Source organism: Lipotes vexillifer, unplaced genomic scaffold, assembly GCF_000442215.2.
Source record: "Lipotes vexillifer unplaced genomic scaffold, Lipotes_vexillifer_v1.1 scaffold196, whole genome shotgun sequence".
In the NCBI taxonomy this organism is placed as follows: Eukaryota; Metazoa; Chordata; class Mammalia; order Artiodactyla; family Lipotidae; genus Lipotes; species Lipotes vexillifer.
Genome location: NW_006775077.1, coordinates 831,683 through 851,759, shown reverse-complemented (window position 1 = coordinate 851,759; position 20,077 = coordinate 831,683). Strand labels below are relative to the sequence as shown.

Sequence of the window (20,077 nt, the reverse complement as noted above, 5' to 3'; positions counted from 1 at the left end):
CCTGCTGTTCTCAGCATTCTCACGTCTTCTGAATGGCGCGGGTTTCCCCAGGCTTTTCTGCATCGTGAATGTCTTCTTCCTCCCCCTCCTCTCCTGTTCTCTCTGCAGACTCGGGTGGTCATTTGAGGCCAGATCAGGGCGCCTCGTCGTAGGAGCACAGGTCTCCCCCCTCTCAGTCCTGCAGACTAGAATGTTTAGGACCCCCGTGGCCCCTCACGTCACTTGTGGACAGCTAGAATACATTCCCTTCATTTCCGAACACCCCACGGTGCTCAGTATGGCTCATTGCATGGGAGCACGCATTAATGCATCTTTCTTGAAGAAAATAGATTCCTGCCTTTTGGGAAAAGCGTTCCTTTGAGAATATTTTCTCAGTGAATATAACTACTCTGCCCCTCCCAGGTGTCTTGGGAGCAAGTGCTTTCTTTCTGGAGAGCATGGAGTAACCCTGCCATTTCTGTTAACACTTCTTTCTGAGAATGTATTTTCTCATTGTTAACGTGCGATTGTGAGATCCTCGTTTCTCAACCCACAAAACATTGTGGCCCTACTCTCCTTTTTCTTTGGGTCTGGCCTCGTCTCCCCAAGTGAAAAATAGGACGATGGAATCTAAGCAGTTTACTGTCTGGGTTTTCCTGGGATCTAGAGAGGCAAGAAGGAAATAAAGGGCCATTGCCACATATTTTTCATAATAGCTCTATGATAGCCTTGTAGGTTACACGTTTAGCTGTGCGTTCTTGAACGTCTCCTCTATGTGCCCCAGTAAACTGATGGAAACCCATAGGCCTTGTGAAACGTTTTGTACGAGTTAACTGCTAGTCGTCATGCTGAGCCTATGAACATGCTCTGATGTGGCTGCAGGCAACATACACGTCTTCAAGTGAAAGGCCAGACCTGGCTTCCTGAAAGTAACGGGAAGGGAGGCTTCATCCTGGGCTGTCCCATATCTTTAGGTGTTAGAAACAGCTTTCTCTTTTGCACTGAGCATTATTAGATGGAGATTTCAAAATGGAACTGCAGTTAACCGTATTGTACATTGTTTTAATGTGGAGTGTTGTGTCCATCGAGTTTGTAAAGATTATGCAGATTAATTTTTTTTTTTTTTTTTTTTTTTTTTTGAAAAAAAATTCCAGGGAGTTCCAAAAAACAAAACTTGAATTTGCCACATGCTGGCAACTATTTACATAGCATTTACATTGCATTAGGTATTAGAAATAATCTAGAGATGATTTAAAGTATAGGGGAGGATGTACCTAGGTTATATGCAAATACCATTTTTGTGTGTGTGTGTGGTATGTGGGCCTCTCACTGTTGTGGCCTCTCCCATTTGCGAAGCACAGGCTCCGGACGCGCAGGCTCAGCGGCCATGGCTCACGGGCCCAGCCGCTCCGCGGCATGTGGGATCTTCCCGAAACGGGGCACGAACCCGCGTCTCCTGCATCGGCAGGCGGACTCTCAAGCACTGCGCCACCAGGGAAGCCCCAGATTAATTTTTGAAATACTTGAATAAATGAAGTCCTTAGAGCACTTAGCAAGCTTATGTAGTTGTAGTAAATTTTAGATTAACTGTGATCCTTACTGCAGGTTGGAGCCAGCTTTTTTTGTTTTAACCATCTCTCTGATACTGTGATGAGAAAATTATCATGGGGACATGTTTCTATATAAAGATATTCCTCTTGATTAAAACTTTATAGGGACCAGTATACGTTTAATGTAATGATTGTTTCTGAAAATACCTCTTCAGGGGTAGTTGACACCATCTGATACCCTAAGAAGACCCTGAGCAAACTATTCTTGTCTCGTAAGTCGTAACACTTTCTTAACAGCTTAAAATTAGCCTTAATTACATTTCCAAATTGAACTCTGCCATCTATAACTATCACTATTTGATTTATTCAGTTTTGTGAGAGTGAATATTTTTAGTAGAATTTGCTTTGTTATTTTAAGAGGTATTTTGTGTATCGGTTAAACGTTTAACAAATGCTTTTATATTTATCATAAAACTTGTGACGTATAAATTATTATGAAGCTTTAATAAAGTCAGTTAACCTTTAAAATGTCAGCTTCCTCATCTGTAACAGGGGTAGATAAAAGGGATAGAATAAATGGAAGAGAACTGAATAGCGCCTGACACATACCAAGTGCGTAATGAATACGTACGTTTTTAAGTTATTTTAAAAGCAGGTGAAACTTGCTCATGCCCCACAATTCAAAAGGTACACGATGGGATACAGTGGAAAGCGGGAGTCCCCTCCCTGCTCATCTTGGTCCTCCATGCGCCCCTCCCTCAGGCAGCTGCCGTCACTGGGGTCTTCTGTGTCTTTTAAACAAGCTTAGGCATGTTATTATATATTATTGTTTTTTAGCAGGATGTATGGCATACTGTATGTATTATTTTGTGGTTCACTTTTTCCCACCTGATAGCTTGTTTTACAAGATGCCTGAATAGTATTCCCTTTTATGGGTAAATAATATTTAGGTGTTTGCCAGTACCAATAATGCTGTCATGGATATGTGTATATCTGTAGGGTACATTTCTGGAAGTGTCAGAGCTTTCAGAGGGTAAGTTCTGTAAAGATAGTTTTAAAGTACTGATTTTGAAATAATTGCAGGCTTACCAGAAATATCGCAGGAACAGTAAATACGGAGAATTGCCTTTTGCCTTCATCTAGATCCTCCAAGTGCTAAATGTTCTGCTGCATTCGTTTTCTCTTTACCTAGTAGTATTTCGTGAGCTGTATCTATGGCACGTATTCTTTTCTAATTTGTTTGGCTTTTGAGTTAAAAGGGAGAGGTATTTTCTTTTTATATAGCAGAAGGGGGAGAAATGTTTTTATGTAGCCAAATTTGTCAGTGTTTTATGTCTTTTGGACTCGTGTAATACTTAGAATTCAACACTGACATTATGGAAAAAGTGCCCCTTTTATCTAACACTTATACTTTCGTTTTTTTATACATCATTACAAAATGATCACCATGATATGTCCAGTTACTATCTGTTTACTCTCATATTTTAAACCAAATCTTTGACTCAGTTTTATTTTTTGTTTCCAGATGGGCACCCAGCTGCCTAGACACCATTTATTGAATAAGTCACATTTTCCCCGCTGGAAAGCAATGCTGCCTTTATCATATATTACACTCTCAAACCTGTATGGGTCTTTTCTGGACTTTATTCCAGTAATCGGTCTTTTTATTCGTGTGTTGTGATACCAAATGCTTTTAGCTTTATTGTGTGTTTTATAACTAGGATACCTAATCCTCTCTCACTACACTTTTCTTTAAAGTGTATTTTTTACTGTTTTCACATATTTATATTTTCATATGTACTTTAAAAGCGACTGCTAAACTTCCAAAACTAGTTCTAAAAGAATCCCTATTGGTATTTGTATATAAGTGATTCAGTCAGAGAGAATTGATGCCTTTATAAATTTTTGTCTTTATACCAAAGAATAGGGTTAATAGGGGATTATATGAAATCGTGTGGGTGAAACTTTTGAAAATTGTAAAGCACTATAGAACTTAAAAGATCTTTCATTCAATAAAAAGAATAACTTAAGAAAAAAGAATAGGGTATGTATGCATTTCCATTTACTCAGATCTCTTTTTTCTTTTCCATATTTTAGTAGTATTTTAAAATCTTCTTCTGGATTTTGTTGGTAGGTATGAAGGATGTTGATTTTCACCTACTAAAATGTGGGCCTCTTTCTGAGTTTTAGTTTTTTAGGTGTATAATCCTATCATTTGTAAACAATGATTTTATCTTTATAGTTATTACTCTGCATTTCTTTATCTTATCTAGTTACGTTGGCTAGTATCTCTCAAACATGATAAATTAATGGCAGTGTGATAGTGGACTCTTTCCTCACCTTAATAGGATTGCTTTTAGTATTTTCCTGTCAAGGCAAATGTTGTATTGATATGTTTTACTCACCTCTTCCTGTTTTTAAGCAGTTTTTTAAAACTTAAAACTAGATGTTGAATTTTAGTAAATACCTTTTCATCTTGAAGATGATTGTGCATGTTTTTTCTTTCAAAATTTATTAATGTGTTTGAAGAGAAAAGCTATTGCCCAGCACCAAGAAAGATTTGCCATGTGGGAATGCAGAACTGGTTTTCCAGGTCATTCAGTTTGTCAAAGGGTCAGAAATCTGGATTCAGTTTTCTTTTTCTAACACTGCCTGGGCCAAACAAAATATATACAGGCCAGATTTGGAGACAGCTTCAGCTTTGAAGCTTCAGCTGCCAGTTTGTATCTCTCTTCCAGTTCATTCCCAGAAATAATTAGAACCTGGTGACAGTTTTATGTCATCTTATATAATTAAAGACATATTTTCATTTTTGTTTGGAAACAAAATCTGATTTGGGGAGATGATTTCCAGATTTTAGCTGACAGATATTATGGTTCTGTCTTATCTCTTTGTATGTTGTTTTTCTGATTTGTCATGATAAGACCTTTAGGTAATTATGCACTTCTTCTAATACCTATTAGTTTTAAGCAATCTTAAGTTTTAGACTTCCTTAGTATAAGCAGTATCCCCTTCTCTCACTTTAAAAACCATTGCCTTTGTTTTCTGCTCTTTACCCCCCACCCGCCAGTGGTGTGTGTATGTTCCTCTCTTTGTTCTTGTTTTTAGAAAAATATTACTTTTCGTTCTTTTACCTAACCTCTTTCTCTATGTTAATTAGTCCCATAAGGAGTGTTATATTCAGGAAAATACATTTTCTCTCCTTACAGATTCACTAGCACATAAGGAAAGTTCCTTGTATTGACTGATAACAAAGAGAAGGGAACAGAGAGCTTTTCTTTTCCCTAATAAAACTATGTCTGTAAAGGCACAGTTAAATAAAGAGTGAAAATTTTCTGATGAATTTCACCAGCAGGGCCCAAATCTACTTGATTTCAAGTGGATTCCTTACCTTATTGTAGGTGTCTGTTTAATTTCTGGTGAATACATCTAATTGAAGTTTAAAAAGCTGATTCTGCCAAATTAGAAATTTGCCAATTTAGGTATTATTTTACTAATTATATTTCCATAAATTCCACTTGCGATTTTTCTTCTGAGAGGAATAGCTTCAATCCTGGATCAAGGTTGAATAACAGTATGGGGTTGGCCAAAAGGTTCATTTGGTTTTTTTCCGTATGATGGCTCTAGTAGCACCTAGTTGTCTTTAACTTCATTCGAAACAATTTTGTTAGATTGTATGTGACGGCTGTCCTATCAGCGTGCATTTAAAAAAAGACTTAACTAAAACTGGTGAATTTTTGTGTAGCCATTTTAATATTGAAGAGAAGAAAAGAAGCAACATTTTCAGCATATGACGCTTTATTATTTCAAGAAAGGTAAACACGCAACCGAAACACAAAAAAAGATTTGTGCAGTGTGTGGAGAAGGTGCTGTGGCTGATCGAACGTGTCAAAAGTGGTCTGTGAAGGTTCGTGCTGGAGATTTCTCGCTGGACGATGCGCCACGGTCGGGTAGACTACTTGAAGTTGATAGTGATCCAATCGAGACATTAATTGAGAGCGGTCAACGTTATACCACGCGGGAGATAGCCGACATACTCCAGATATCCAAATCAGGCGCTGAAAATCATTTGCACCAGCTTGGCTATGTTAATCACTTTGTTGTTTGGGTTCTACACGAGTTAAGCGAAAAAATCCTTGACCGTATTTCCACGTGCGATTCTCTACTTAAACGTAATGAAGAGAAAACGTTCCGTTTTTAAAACAAATTGTGACGGGCGATGACAAGTGGATACTGTACAATAATGTGGAAAGGAAGAGACTGCGGGGCAAGCGAAATGAACCACCACCAACCACACCAAAGGCTGGTCTTCATCCAAGGAAGGTGATTTTGTGTATATAGTGGGATTGGAAGGGAGGCCTCTATTATGAGCTCCTTCCGGAAGACCAAACAGCCCCAACAAGTACTGCTCCCATTTAGACCAACTGAAAGCAGCACTCGACGAAAAGCGTCCAGAAATAGTCAACAGAGAATGCATAGTCTTCCGTCAGGATACCGTAAGACCGCATGTTCATTTGATGACCAGGCAAAAACTGTCGCAGCTTGGCTCGGAGGTTCTGATTCATCCTCCATATTCACCAGACATTGCACCTTCAGGTTTCCATTTATTTTGGTCTTTACAAAATTCTTTTAATGGAAAACATTTTAATTCCCTGGAAGATTGTAAAAGGCACCTGCAACAGTTCTTTGCTCAAAAAGATAAGAAGTTTTGGGAAGATGGAATTATGAAGTTGCCTGAAAAATGGCAGAAGGTAGTGGAACAAAAGGGTGAATACATTGTTCAGTAAAGTTCTTGGTGAAAATGAAAAATACATCTTTTATTTTTACTTAAAAACCAAAGGCACTTTTTGGCCAAACGCAATATTTAGCGTTGCAAAGGACTCTTCTATATTTGATCATAAATCATGAACTCATTCATGATCAAATATGCTATTTCTTTGTTTTAACTATTTATCAGTTCCTTTCTATAGGATAGGAATTTACCATTTCCTCATTTTTATTTGCATTTTTTTTATTAGTGATAACAGATCAGCTCAGAAAATACTTATTGTAAGTTCATTCCTTCTTTTCATGTTCTTTGAGTTAGTTTTGGGGTCATTTGATCACACCTACTGTTACTTACACTTAGAGCAGACTGAGTCTGCCCTGCTGATTCTTGATTTATATCATAGTACCCGTCCAGTTAGCGTTCTTATCTCTCTTAGGCTATGATTTGTGTTCATATGGGACTGTTAGGATTTTCTGCAAGATCCAATCATAGTCATCAGTCATTTCAGTTATTATGGAAATTTCAGCTTTTTCCACAGTTGATCATATATCCTCTGCAGTGGCAAAAGGTCTATAGCTTTTTATAAGTATGATGTGCTGTCTAAATCTAAGCCTAGAAGGACATTAATAATTGGTGAAATGCGGTTTCGAGGCCAAGCTGGACTGTTCTCGTTGTAATCTTCCTCCAGGGTCGATCCGTGAGGAGAACGGTGTGCGATGGCACGTGTGTCCCTACTGCACCAAGGAGTTCCGCAAGCCCAGCGACCTGGTGCGCCACATCCGCATCCACACCCACGAGAAGCCCTTCAAGTGCCCGCAGTGCTTCCGGGCCTTCGCCGTGAAGAGCACGCTGACGGCCCACGTCAAAACACACTCGGGCGTCAAGGCGTTCAAGTGCCAGTGCTGCATGAAGAGCTTCTCCACCTCGGGGAGCCTCAAGGTGCACGTTCGCCTGCACACAGGTACGGGCCTGCCGCCGCAGGTGGTTCACGGCGGGGTCTGCGCTGCTGGCTGGGCGTGTGGAGCACTCGTTGCTCTTTATTTCAGTGAGTGTGACAGTGACCTTCTGCGGGCTGGGCACACAGCACACGCTGTTGAGCAAAGTCCACGTGACCTTGGTCCTCATGGAGCCGATGGCCCGAAGAGGGAGCATTAAACTGTACCGCTTAGGAGTGAGGGCAGGAGTGCAGGGAGTGAGGAGAGGAGACCGCTGTGGAGGACGGGATTCAGATGCAGCCCAGGAGGGCCTTCCCGAGGAGGAGGCCGGCATCGCCCCCGTGGGGCCTCTGGGTTTTAGCTGGCACCCTTCAGGCTGGGAGTGTCTGTGCTGAGACCTCAATATCAATACCCACTCTACCTTTCGGATATTTTGTCATCCGAGAACTTCAGGCTCCAGTTCTGTTCATAGCAGTTTTATTGAGGTATAATTCACAAATCATAAAATTCACTCTTTTAAAGTGTGCATTTCAGAATTGTGCAACCCATGCCACTATCTAATTTTCGAACATTTTTATCACCCCCAAAAGAAGCCCCGTACCCATTAGCAGTAAGTTCTCCGAACCCTTTGCGGTTCCTGGGCTGAGCTGAGCGTGTAGATGAGTATTTGAAGAAGCTGAAATGAGACTGTTGTGATATATTTATGCCTTTCTTTGGAATCTGCATTTTCATTTGCCAGTAAAATTGTAAGAAAAGGAAGTTTCCTTCAGAAAAGGGAAGTCGTAGCAGAGGATTGTTAAAAGGATGTTATTACTGTCATCAGCAGCAGCAGTGACATTATTACTTACAATCAAACAACCACCATTTACTGCTCGCTTACCAAATGCTGGGTGCTGCTAAGTGCTCTTCAAACACAAGTGTGTAGAATCCCAGCAGCAAGCCTGGGGCCCCGTCGTTATTCCAGTTACAGAGACGATGATTTGAGAGAGGAGAGCAGCCTTACTCACGTTAGTGTCTTAAGGACCTACTAGGTGTTTGAACATCCATTTTACAATTTTAGGCTTTCTCCTGAAAATGGTAAATGCCCTGGTTTTTTTTCTTTTACTTAAAATGCTCTTATTACATGCCTCAACATCTGTAACGTGCACTGTATGCAAACAAGGGAGAATAACTGTTAATTTATAATGTCCATGAAATTATAAACATATAGCATGAAACAACAAATTGAGAATTCAAATCAGTATTAAAATACTAGAATTTTATGTTGGCGTTAACTGAGATGTATTTCTTTGGAATAATTCTACAGTCTATTTTATTTTTTATCAGGAGTCAGACCTTTTGCTTGTCCTCACTGTGACAAGAAATTTCGAACCTCAGGCCACAGGAAGACTCACATTGCTTCTCACTTTAAACACACGGAGTTAAGAAAGATGAGGCACCAGCGTAAACCTGCAAAAGTTCGTGTTGGCAAGGCGAACGTTCCAGTCCCCGATATTCCTCTGCAGGAGCCGATCCTCATAACAGACGTAGGTAAGATTGTCCTCCCTTGGTACTTTGCAAAGGCTGTATGAACATTATGGTCGGTGTAGTTAGATAGTTGTATGTGTCGTGCCAGTGGAGTTGTTGTTAAGGATTGTTTTGCTTTATGGGCCAGCAAGTTTCACAATTAAATTAAGATCCTAGTTCTGGCTCAACTGCTGCTCAGATTATGTTCTCGGTAAGAGGGAAGTGCTGTGTAAGTGAAGATGTTCCTATGTGAGTCCTCACCAAGGAAGACTGTACCTCAGTGGACCTGTGGGGTGGGTGGGTGTCCTGAGTGGGGCACACAGTATGCTGTGTCATTTACATCTTAGAAGCCCCACATGCTGTGTAACAGATCATTATCTGGGCTGCTTTAACCTTTGGATTAAAAGGTAAATCTGCCAGCTTCTAAGTTCTTTTTAGGCTTGGTGTTGTTATGATCAAGGTAAATTATGATTTTGTTAGCTAACTAAAAACACTTTATGAGAATCTTCATAAAAATGATTTTTGTAGGTCCTAAAACAGGATTAAAGGAAACTCATTAAGTTCTGTGCAAGAATTTACATTTTTATGCAGTTCTCCTGTATTTCATCATCTTAGGCGAGATAATCTAGTCTGTGAACAAAATTAATATCAAACAAAACATAATTTAATATAAATGAAGCTTAAATGGTAAAAAAAAAAGAGAGATACTGTAGACTAATGTCAGCTATAGTCCACTAATAAGGTGATCAGTAGTCATGAGCTTTTATGTATCTAGGAGCATAGCATCAAAATATATAAACCAAAAACAGAAGAAAGGAGAAACATTCAAATTCTGAACCAGAGTGAGAGACCCTCAGTTAGACTGGTGTAAACACAGTGAGACTGAGGAGGATTTGAAGCACACATATCAAAAGGGTGATTGAATGGCTTTAAAGCCTTCTACTCCAAAGTACACACTCTTTTAAATGTGAGTGAAACAGAAGTTGATCACATTCTAGGGTATAGAGAAATTTCAGGTTTTCAGAAATAGGTACTGTGAAGGATACAGTCTTTGATTACAGTTCAATGAAAACATAAATTAATAGAAAGTAGCTGTCTAAAGTTTCATTCTATGGAAAAGTAAGACTCAAAACTGCAATTACATCCTAGAAATGGGAACGTTTTTATAAACAGTGGGATGGACCAAAGCTATTATCAGAAAAGACGATAACAGCTTTTAAGAAGTATTTCTTACTAAAAAATAAGAACAAAAATAAATAAAATATATAACTCAAAAAGGTAGAAAAATAAAAAAGCAAGTAGCAAAAAGTAATTAATAAGTATAATAATTTAAGATAGAAGACAAAATTCTAGTGAACATAATTTTACAATTTTTAAAAAGTTAACAGTAGAATAGATAGCTTGACACGTCTCTAGTAAACTAAAGACCAAGAAAATATCTGTAATATTAGGAATGAGAGTCAAGCTGTAAGCACAGATACAGATGAGATAAAAATTGTTTGCAGATACTCTACAACATTTTGCTAATACACTTGAAAATTTAGATGAAGTGGACTTTTTCTAGAGTAACATGCTTATCAGAACTGACTCTAAAATAAATGGAAAACCCCCAAGAGACAACAAGTTTAAGAGCATACTCCCCAGATACCAGCCTGCAATGATTTTACGTATGATTTCTACTAAGCTTCCTAGGAACTGTAATTCTTAGGATGTTTAATTGTTTAGGGTGTAGACACTGATCGGAACTCCCATGGTGGGTTAGAACACTCTGATGTCCTTGTGCAGTTGTGGCAGCTCACAAAACAAAACAACAGACCAATTTCACTTAATGTGTATTTAATCTTCACTGTAGTCTCTAGGTTCTCAGTGATTTGTGTTATTCTTGAAATGCAAAAAAATCTCTAAAACTTAGGACAGACTAAAAACTTACTTAGCAGCCCTAGAATTATCCTTCATGCTTGAGGGTTAACAGTCAAATTACCAGTGTTTTCAGGTTGCCATGACTCAGGTTACACACCTGTGGGTTTCTTGCCGTTAAGTTTACAAATCCTTAGTTGAGTTGAACTGGAGCCCTGATTCTCCAGACTTTTTCCGAGGTTAAAATGGAGAACATTGTGCTTTTAGCTTCACAGACACCTGTATCTTAGACTAAATTAGTGGAAGCAGAATTCTCCTTTGTTCTAGGCTGAGTGGGACACATGGGGGAAGTGATTCATAGAGCTGGCTTCACATTGTAAAATGTAAAATATTTAAATATTTATTTTACACTTCGTCGTTATTTGCATTTGTGTCTGTCTCTTCTCTCTGAATCTGAGCTCCTTGGGGCCTATGTAGAAAAAGTGTGACTCTAATTATGTTTGGGGGACAGATCTTGATAAAAACACGCCAGAGAGGGTTTAGCATAGATTAGTTACAATTATTTGACTTAACTGGGAGATGAGATGTTCCAGTCCAGTCTAGTTACTTGAAGCTCAATACCTTTTACACTAATTACTGTCACTTAGGAAAGTATTAGAATGCATAAAAAAATACTACAGCAAGTAACTTACTCTCTGCATATTAAGGGAGCATTATTGGATAGAATAGTCCCATATAGTTGTGTAATTCTGAAAACTCCCAGAGCTGCGTGGGAACTTAAAAGTAGTCTTTCCCAAACTTGCCTACATTCCTCACTCGTCATTTTCACAGACGTAAAAAGTGGGCCCTAGAGAGGGTTCTAACATTGCTTTTAGGTTCTACAGCTAGAGCTCATGGTAGAACTAGAACCTGGGTCTTCAGACTTCTGGATCAGGGCGTGGTCAGTAAAGCTCACTTCCTCCCACACCCGTCAGCCTTGCGCCCCTGGCGCAGGAGTGTGGAGGAGCAGCCAGGGGCCCAGGTGGCCACTGGATCTTGGCATCGAGCACCACTAGTCTTCACTGAACACAGATACCGTGTAGTTCATTGCACTTGGGGCTGTTTTCACTAGACATGCGGTGTACTGTACTCTGAATGCTTTCTCTTCTAAGTTCAAGAACTAAGTTTAAATAAAACAGCGTGCAGACTGGGGAAGTATTGGAGTCAGGGTGATCGTAATATTTTGATCTGTAGCTGCTTCTGGATTTTCAAATCATATGTGTATATGACATATCTTGTTGTTTTTTTTTTTTAAAGAAATCACTGTGTTTTCTATATATGACTGTGCGTATGTGTGAGTTTATGTAATGGTGTATGCTCCCATCATTTTTGTGGAGCATAGATGTTTGAAAAATATTTTCTTCGAAGTGAGCCAGGTTTTGATTATCTATTATTTTTTTAATTTATTTATTTTAAATTAAAAGTGGGCTTTTGTTTTGTTTTTAATTAATTAATTAATTAGTTAATTATTTACTTATTTGGTTGCACCGGGTCTTAGTTGCAGCAGGCGGGCTCCTTAGCTGTGGCTCATGGGCTCCTTAGTTGCAGCTCGCCAGCTCCTTAGTTGCGGCATGCAAACTCTCAGTTGCGGCATGCAGGATCTAGTTCCCTGACCAGAGATCGAAGCCCGGGCCCACTGCGTTGGGAGCGCACAGCCTTGACCACTGCACCACCAGGGAAGTCCCTGGTTATCTATTATTTTAAACCTCAGCACTGTCATGATTGATCTTCCAAGTTTATATTCATGTTTTAATCATATTGATATTAGTGCATTTATCTTGCTTTTTTTTTTTTCCGGTACGCGGGCCTCTCACTGTTGTGGCCTCTCCCGTTGCGGAGTGCAGGCTCCGGACGCGCAGGCTCAGTGGCCATGGCTCATGGGCCCAGCCGCTCCGCGGCATGTGGGATCCTCCCAGACCGGGGCACGAACCCGTGTCCCCTGCATTGGCAGGTGGACCCTCAGCCATTGCACCACCAGGGAAGCTCCTTAGGCCAGCTTTTTTTGGGTTTTTTTTGCGGTACGCGGTCCTCTCACTGTTGTGGCCTCTCCTGTTGCGGAGCGCAGGCTCAGTGGCCATGGCTCATGGGCCTAGCCGCTCCATGGCATGTGGGATCTTCCCAGACCTGGGCACGAACCCATGTCCCCTGCATCGGCAGGCGGACTCTCAACCACTGTGCCACCAGGGAAGCCCTAGCCTAGCTTTTTAACAGAACTTTGTAAAATTATTAGACGTGAAAAATAAAGCATCGGAAAAATGAAGCCTGTTACTTCACTTTCTGAAGAGCTCAAGGTGGGACCCCTCCCCTCCCCCTGAAAGATCTCAGGATCATCTGTGGTTCTGTTTAAAAATAAATATGCCTGGATGCTGCCCAGAGACTGTAATTCTGTGTCTAGCCAGGAGACACTAAGGTAACAGTTGTATATACTGGATTGTTTATTGCAGCCCTGCAGTAGTGTACAGTTAGAAATAGGCAGAATGTCCGCCAGAAGTGCATTAAAGGAACTGGGTACACTGGTACAGTGGAATTCCTTGCCAGCATCCAAAGGGTGATGGGGATGATGTCATATGTAATGCCTTGGAGAGTTAAGTATATGTATGAAGTATGAACAGGTAGTACCAGAACAGTGTGTGTGGTTGATCCCACTTATGTTTTCGCATTACAAACTTCTGTTAAGAGTGGATACTAAACCGTTCATTGTGGTTGTCTCTGAGGGGTGTTACTGGGCACATTCTTTTGTTTTTCTTTTTATGATCTTGTGAATTATTTGAGAAAGGGCCAGAGGACTTGCACAAGAGTGTATTGGCAAGGGACTGGGTAAAGGGATTTGGTTCGTGGAGGGCAGGTGGGACTGGGGAGGAAGTGAAGACAGGCTGGGAGGCGGAGCTGGGCCGGGACAGGAGGCTCGAGCTCCTTAGGCTCGGAGGGGGCCTTAGGGGCCGGAGCTTCCAGGCCAGCCGCTAGAACCACAGACGTGCTGTTTCGGAAAAGAAAGGAGTAACTGAACATTCTGTTTATGGGACCTGTTTATGATGGAGAACTTGTTTGCTGTGGAACGTAGGTTCCAGAAGCCACAGGAGAAAGAGCTGGGAGAACAGTGGGGCTGGAGGGGGGACCCTGCACCAGAATGGGGGTGACTTGGAGAGGAGGATCGTCTGTGGGCCTTACAGGGCTCACAGCTTCAAGGCCTGGCACAGACAGCCAGTCTGAAGTCTCCCGGTAGATTCTGGCGTCAGGCTGCTTCAGTGCAGGCTGGAAGTCAGGGCCTGCCTGCCGCGGCAGACGGGTGGCGAGCTCTCTGAAGGTGCTGAATCGGGTGCAGCCTGGAGCCTTAGGGGTGCAGCCCGGCTCTGCCGTCTGATGAGCTTTGTGTCTACACTGCAGGCTAGGGAGGCGCTCATCCGGAACCCCGCTTTGCTAACTGACCTCAGGTCTGACTGGGAGGCAGTGAACCCCTGCACAGCCCTGCCCCCAGCACCCAGTATGGCTTTTTTTTTTTTTTTTGATGTGGGAAATGGCAAAGGCAATACTTTGTTTCCTTATTTGTGAATATCTTATTTTTTTTCCCTATGAAACAGGTAGAAGACAGCTATAGGAGGGCTTTTTACTTTTTAAAAATTACTTTCTGAATTTCATTTACTTTATCTACTTTCACGAACTTATACAATTTATATAACTAATTGCTTAAAATTATTTCACTTTCCTGTGTTGCTTTTTAGTGCATATCTTGTCTGACGGAGTCTATGAAATCAATGGCTCAGCTTGTGTGTTTGTGCACAGCCCATTTTAACGTGGGAGGAGAATTTTAAATTTGTTTCTTGGTGTTTTTCTTAGAAATCACTCATCCCGTTAAGTTCAGCAAATGCACAAGAAAGTGGCTTATCAGATGTTACTTGGAGCTTTTACAGCTTCAATTAAGTGGTACTTTATGCTAATAGTTACTGAACCTGTTTGCACAAGATACCGGGGAACTGTGCCTAACAGTTGCTATTATGTGTTGCCTGTGGACCTTCCTTGCAGAGCATTTGAGGTTCACAGTTTCACAAGCTTCACAGTGACCAGAGGAGATACCCTTTTTGGCTGCCAGTTTGGAAAATACTCACTTGAGTTTTCTGTTCTCTTCATAGAATCTAACATGATTCCCTGAAAGTAGATGTCCAATAAAGGTTGACCGTCAGACCGTGAATCAACGATCTTGGTTGGAATTTGTGCGTGCCTCTTCCCTTCCTTTCTTTCTCTGATTTTGTAAACACTGAGAACAGGATCATTAGTATATTCGATCGTATCTACGTGTCCTACTTGGCCAGTGCTCTTTGGCTCAGGGCTACATCTATGACCATGGGGCAGGCCCCAGGCTCCAGAAGCTATAGCCCAGGGAGTGGGGAAAGAGAAAACAGAACCAGCAGTGACAAGTGCTGGGACAGAAATGAGTCAGCGTGTGGAGGTGGGAAAGTGAGGCTCGTTAAGAATCACAGCACAAAGCTGCCTGGGTAGGAGCTGGCAGTGGGTGTGGAGAGAGGTGGGGACCGGTGCCAGGAGGCCGAGCCGGGTGGTCGCGGTGGCCCCGTTCTTGGTGGCAGACCACGGGAGGTGGTTGAGCAAATTGCCGTTCGGGTCCCGGCGCACTGTGCCAGGGACATTCTTCTGCTGGTGACATGAGAAGGCAGAGCAGAACATTCAGGAGGCTGGTCTAGGTGCGTGTCTGGCACAGAGCCATGCAGAAGAGTGAACGTGCGTCTGGGTTTGGGAATCGGCCCTTGTACGGCCATCTTGCCTCTGAGCGCCAGGCGTGTCAGCCTGTCTGCAGCAGACTTAGCGCGTGTGTCCTGGGGAAGGTGGTGGGGTGGACTGAAGGACTGAAGTTTTCTCTTCTTGAGCGCGAGAGAGGAGTTGTTGGGAAAAAGCAGGGCGATGCTGTGAAGGGTAGAGTGATGCTGGACCTGCCCGGAGGGCAGGGCTTTGCGTGGTCCCCATGCATCTCGCCAGTCCTGAATCCTTGTGAAATGGCTCTTCGAGTGTGTGCCCTGTGGATTGTACACACATCAATCACAAGGGAGGTTCTGTTATTTTAAAAAAATTTTTAATTTTTTGGCCGTGTCATACAGCATGTGGGATCTTAGCTCCCTAACCGGGATCAAACCTGTGCCCCCTGCCTTGGGAGGGCAGAGTCTTAACCACTGGACCACCAGGGAAGTCCCACAAGGGAGGTTCTGAATTCCCTTTGAAAAGTAAATGAGCTCTCATGCAGCATCGGGAAGTGGGGGTCCATTCAGTTAAGTCTCACATGCGAGCAAAGCGAAATAGAAATAGCAGTGGAAATGGCAGTGGAAATAGAAACGAGGAAACAAGTTTAAGAACACTGGAAAAGTGGGATCTCCAGGACTGGCAAACGGCAAACTTGACGAGCAGCTCCACAAGTCTGAAATCCCTGTGGCCCCCGCATGACTAGGCAGGTGGGGTTCCCTACATACAACTAGGAGAGCTGGGGGAACAAGCAGGTTTTAGGGGACAGGATTGAGCTGTAACCCGCACTGTTAGGGACAGTCTGGACAACAGTGTGTTAGGAGGTGCCTGTTGGTAATCATCGCATGGAAGTGAGTGGCACAGCTGAGGGAGCAGGGAGTGTGGCCAGTCCAGAGTCTTGGCTGATAGCTGCACTGTCTGGGAGAGAGGAGGAGCAAACAGCCCAGGTAGAACCGACAGTGTACGTCTTCCTCTTGTTGTTCCAGGTAAACATTAAGTAATTCAGAGGGTTCAGATGTATGTTTGTCCTGAATTTCATAAATAATTCAGTTGCTTGATCAAGACATACTTATTACACGGTCAACCTAAGGGCATATTCTTTATTCACTGAAAGTATGTAAAACGTGAAATATTTAAGGTTGTAATTTTGCTGGTTACAGCTTTTCTTTTAATAAAATTTCTGTGAAAACCCTGACTTTCTTAGAACAAAAGATCATGTTGGAATCATTTCTGTCTGAGCTTGTTATAGTACCTAGGGTACAGTCTTCATACTGAACAAATAAGGGACTTAAAAACTCTGATTAACCTAAATGTTGATGTAGTTATATAAATTGCATGCCAACAGATGCTCATATAGAAAGTTAAATGTAGAAATCCGTGAAAAATTGGCTCTAGAACAAGGAGAAGTAACTGTGACAATATAAGTGTTTCTTATGTCGAAAATAATATCTCTCTTATATTAACTCTCTAAGTGTTTCCTGGTAGGTGTTCTTTAAATAGCGAGTCCCTAACACAATTAACATAGCAATTAGTCGCAACATTGGAATCTGGCTCCTCAGGATATTTATCTTCTGGGTAAAGCAGATGCCTTTTGACATTTCTTAGTAGCACTGACAGTGAATTATTCCTGATTTTCTTTTGGTTTGTAGGTCTTATCCAGCCCATTCCAAGAAACCAGCTTTTTCAAAGTTATTTTAATAATAATTTTGTAAATGAAGCAGATAGACCGTACAAGTGTTTTTACTGTCATCGTGCCTATAAAAAATCTTGCCATCTTAAACAACACATCAGGTAAGGTAATGTAGATTCAGAGATGGAAATTTATAGCTACAGTGATTTAGTGATCTGGTGACTTGTGGAAATACTAAGAATGGTAGTGTTAGCTTTTGTTATTTAAAATGTCACTTTTGACCCCAGAATATTTACTGATAATTGATATTTTCATTCTCCAGTGTCTTGACCAAAATGTTTTACCCACAAACAGCCACTGAACTTTATTTACACTCCTGTTATATTTCAGTATTTGCAATCTCTGGGACATGTCAGAGAAGTGTTTGGTTTGCTTCATGAGGATTATGCTCTTCCAGTTTCTCGGGTGTATTCATCAGGTTAATTCTTGGTGCTAGCAACAGTGAAGAGGAAGTATTGATAGAAACCTGATCACAAGAGACAGTGAGGGGTCATGAGAAGAGGACAGAACGTAGAAGAGGATGTGGGGTCTGGTTTTGTGTCGGTTGTATGCGAGCCCCGGGACTTCAGATGAGTCACCTGAGCGCTGAGTCTCAGGTCCCATTGTGGGGACGTGAGAGCTGAGTCTCTCTGCTGCTGAGCTCAGAAAAGGGGTGGCCAAGTGAGATAATTACTAGAGTGCGTTCTAAATTAGAAAGCAGTGTGAAAGCGTAAGACGCTTATTCATTACCATTTTTATTCTTTTTAGATCACATACAGGTGAAAAGCCTTTTAAATGTTCTCAGTGTGGAAGAGGCTTTGTTTCTGCAGGAGTGCTCAAAGCACACGTCCGAACGCATACGGGACTTAAATCTTTCAAGTGTCTGATATGTAATGGAGCTTTCACTACTGGTGGTAGCTTACGGCGACATATGGGCATCCATAACGACCTTCGTCCCTATATGTGTCCCTATTGCCAGAAAACATTTAAGACCTCACTAAATTGCAAAAAGCACATGAAAACCCATAGGTAGGTATAATTCTGATGGTCACTTTTTAACAGTCCTTATAATTCCCAGATGATGGTGGGGAGCGTTTTGAAGAAATAGTTGTCTTTGTTCCCTTTATTATTACTTCTAGCGGGAGGTGTATGAGCTAAAGAAACTTCTGTATCAGTGTTCAGTGACCTATTGAGAACCATAGACTGAAGCGCATCATTTTTATTTTTAACGTAGTGTTGAAGTGGTCAGTGTTGGCCTCAGTGCTTTTCTAAACTCTCTTAAACTGATAATCAGTAGTAGATAAAATGCTAGATAGACAGTGTCTACAATAATGAGGTGATGAAGGTTTCAGAAAAGAAAATCTTGGTCAACTCTGTGACCTCTAGGCATATCATTAGTGTTATCTGAATGGTAATTATTGTAGGTTGTTGACAGAAAGAAAATATGTTTTAGCTAACATAAATCCATCATTAAAGCTAACTTAGATTTTTTTTTTTTTTTTTTTTTTTTTTTTTTTTCCGGTCCGCGGGCCTCTCACTGTTGTGGCCTCGCCCGCTGCAGAGCACAGGCTCCGGATGCGCAGGCCCAGCGGCCATGGCTCACGGGCCCAGCCGCTCCGCGACATGTGGGATCTTCCCGGACCGGGGCACGAACCCGTGTCCCCTGCATCGGCAGGCGGACTCCCAACCACTGCGCCACCAGGGAAGCCCTAACTTAGATTTTTGCTTGCTTAGAGGGCTGCCTCATCTGTAAATGGAGGTGACCCAACGAGCCCTTCCAGAGATGCATTTCTGACTGTGTCTGGAGCTTATTCAGTGGTGCTTCTGTGAAGCCACGGAATTCTGTATTGTAACGGAAAGCCTGGACAAGGTGACCACGACCACCTCCTAGGAGACTTTGAGAGCAAGAGTTACCAGGCTTACCAGGAAAGAATATTAGCCTTCTGCCCTAGAATGTTTACCTTTGAGCCGTGTTTTAACCCAGATGTCTCTGTCCAGGTATTACCTACCAAACAAAACTCCCAACTGATAGAATAAGGTAACTCTGAGAAAGTGTTTGGGCTTTATCCCTCTGGATGCCGAAGCACACTTGACAGAATTGACTCTCCTCGATTTTGGTACAGTTGATCGTGTAGCCGAGGAGTTTAAGTGCTTCTCGAGACCATCTAGGGAATGTGAGATCGGTGGTGTCAGTTAGGGGACTCTTGCCAATTATATATACAGTTATACTTGGCTGCATTTTATGGAGGAAGCTCTGTGCTTCACACGCATTCAGGAGCTGGGGAGTTCATGGGGGCGGAGACGCTCAGAGCATGCGCTGCTGCCCCCCTGCCAAGAGAAATGGGGCGTGGCCACAGCTTGCCCAGAGCACGGTGAATGACGCCTCTCTGCAAGATGCCCGGCCTTCACAGTGTGCTTTTGTGGTGGTGTTGGTAGTACAGTTTACAGGCTCAGAGGCCAGTGCTGTAATTTCTGGGGAGAGGGTCAGCTGTTTTTAGCCGGGTCATTTCTGTCAGTGGAGTGTTGCTTTGGCCACTGCTTGTCCAGGGTTCCGCTGAGGGACACGTGCCATGCTTACGCCAGGGGAGAGTGTGCGTGACTTTCAGGTGGCAGCGTAAGGACGGGTAGGTCTGTCATTGCAGAGTTGGGGGTTTATCTTATAGATGACGTGTACTGTGAACCTGCCTGTGAGCAGGCAGCAGCTCCAGTCGTTTGATCCCTTTGTTTGAAGTCTTGGGAATTCCTAAAATGCCATATACACTTACATTAAAAATAAAAAGTCGCTGTAGTAAGAGTTGTGAAAACACCCAGGCAAACAAACAGAAAACAAGGCTCCACCAGTCACAACAGAGGGCACATTTCCTCTCCTTCAGGGTGGTGGAGAGGACCCCGTGAACCCATGGCACCACTGTACAGTCACCCTGTGGTGGAGGTGTGACAGTGCGTGTTCTTTCCTTTGCTGCTTTTCGGTACATTTTTGTTCCCCCCCTCCTCAGTAAAAGTAGTCGAGAAGTGACTTTTTTTTTTTTTT

The 20,077-nt window shown here is 42.2% G+C and overlaps 1 protein-coding gene across 1 annotated transcript in view; it reads left to right on the top strand.

The window, feature by feature from the left end:
* Window positions 1–20,077, top strand: part of ZNF236 (zinc finger protein 236) — a 93,513-nt gene that overhangs the window by 35,518 nt on the left and 37,918 nt on the right. Inside the window, exons 11-14 of the mRNA XM_007449674.1 lie at window positions 6,986–7,258; window positions 8,559–8,762; window positions 17,027–17,168; window positions 17,815–18,075. Coding sequence (XP_007449736.1) covers window positions 6,986–7,258; window positions 8,559–8,762; window positions 17,027–17,168; window positions 17,815–18,075 — 880 coding nt within the window. The remainder of the gene's footprint in view (window positions 1–6,985; window positions 7,259–8,558; window positions 8,763–17,026; window positions 17,169–17,814; window positions 18,076–20,077) is intronic.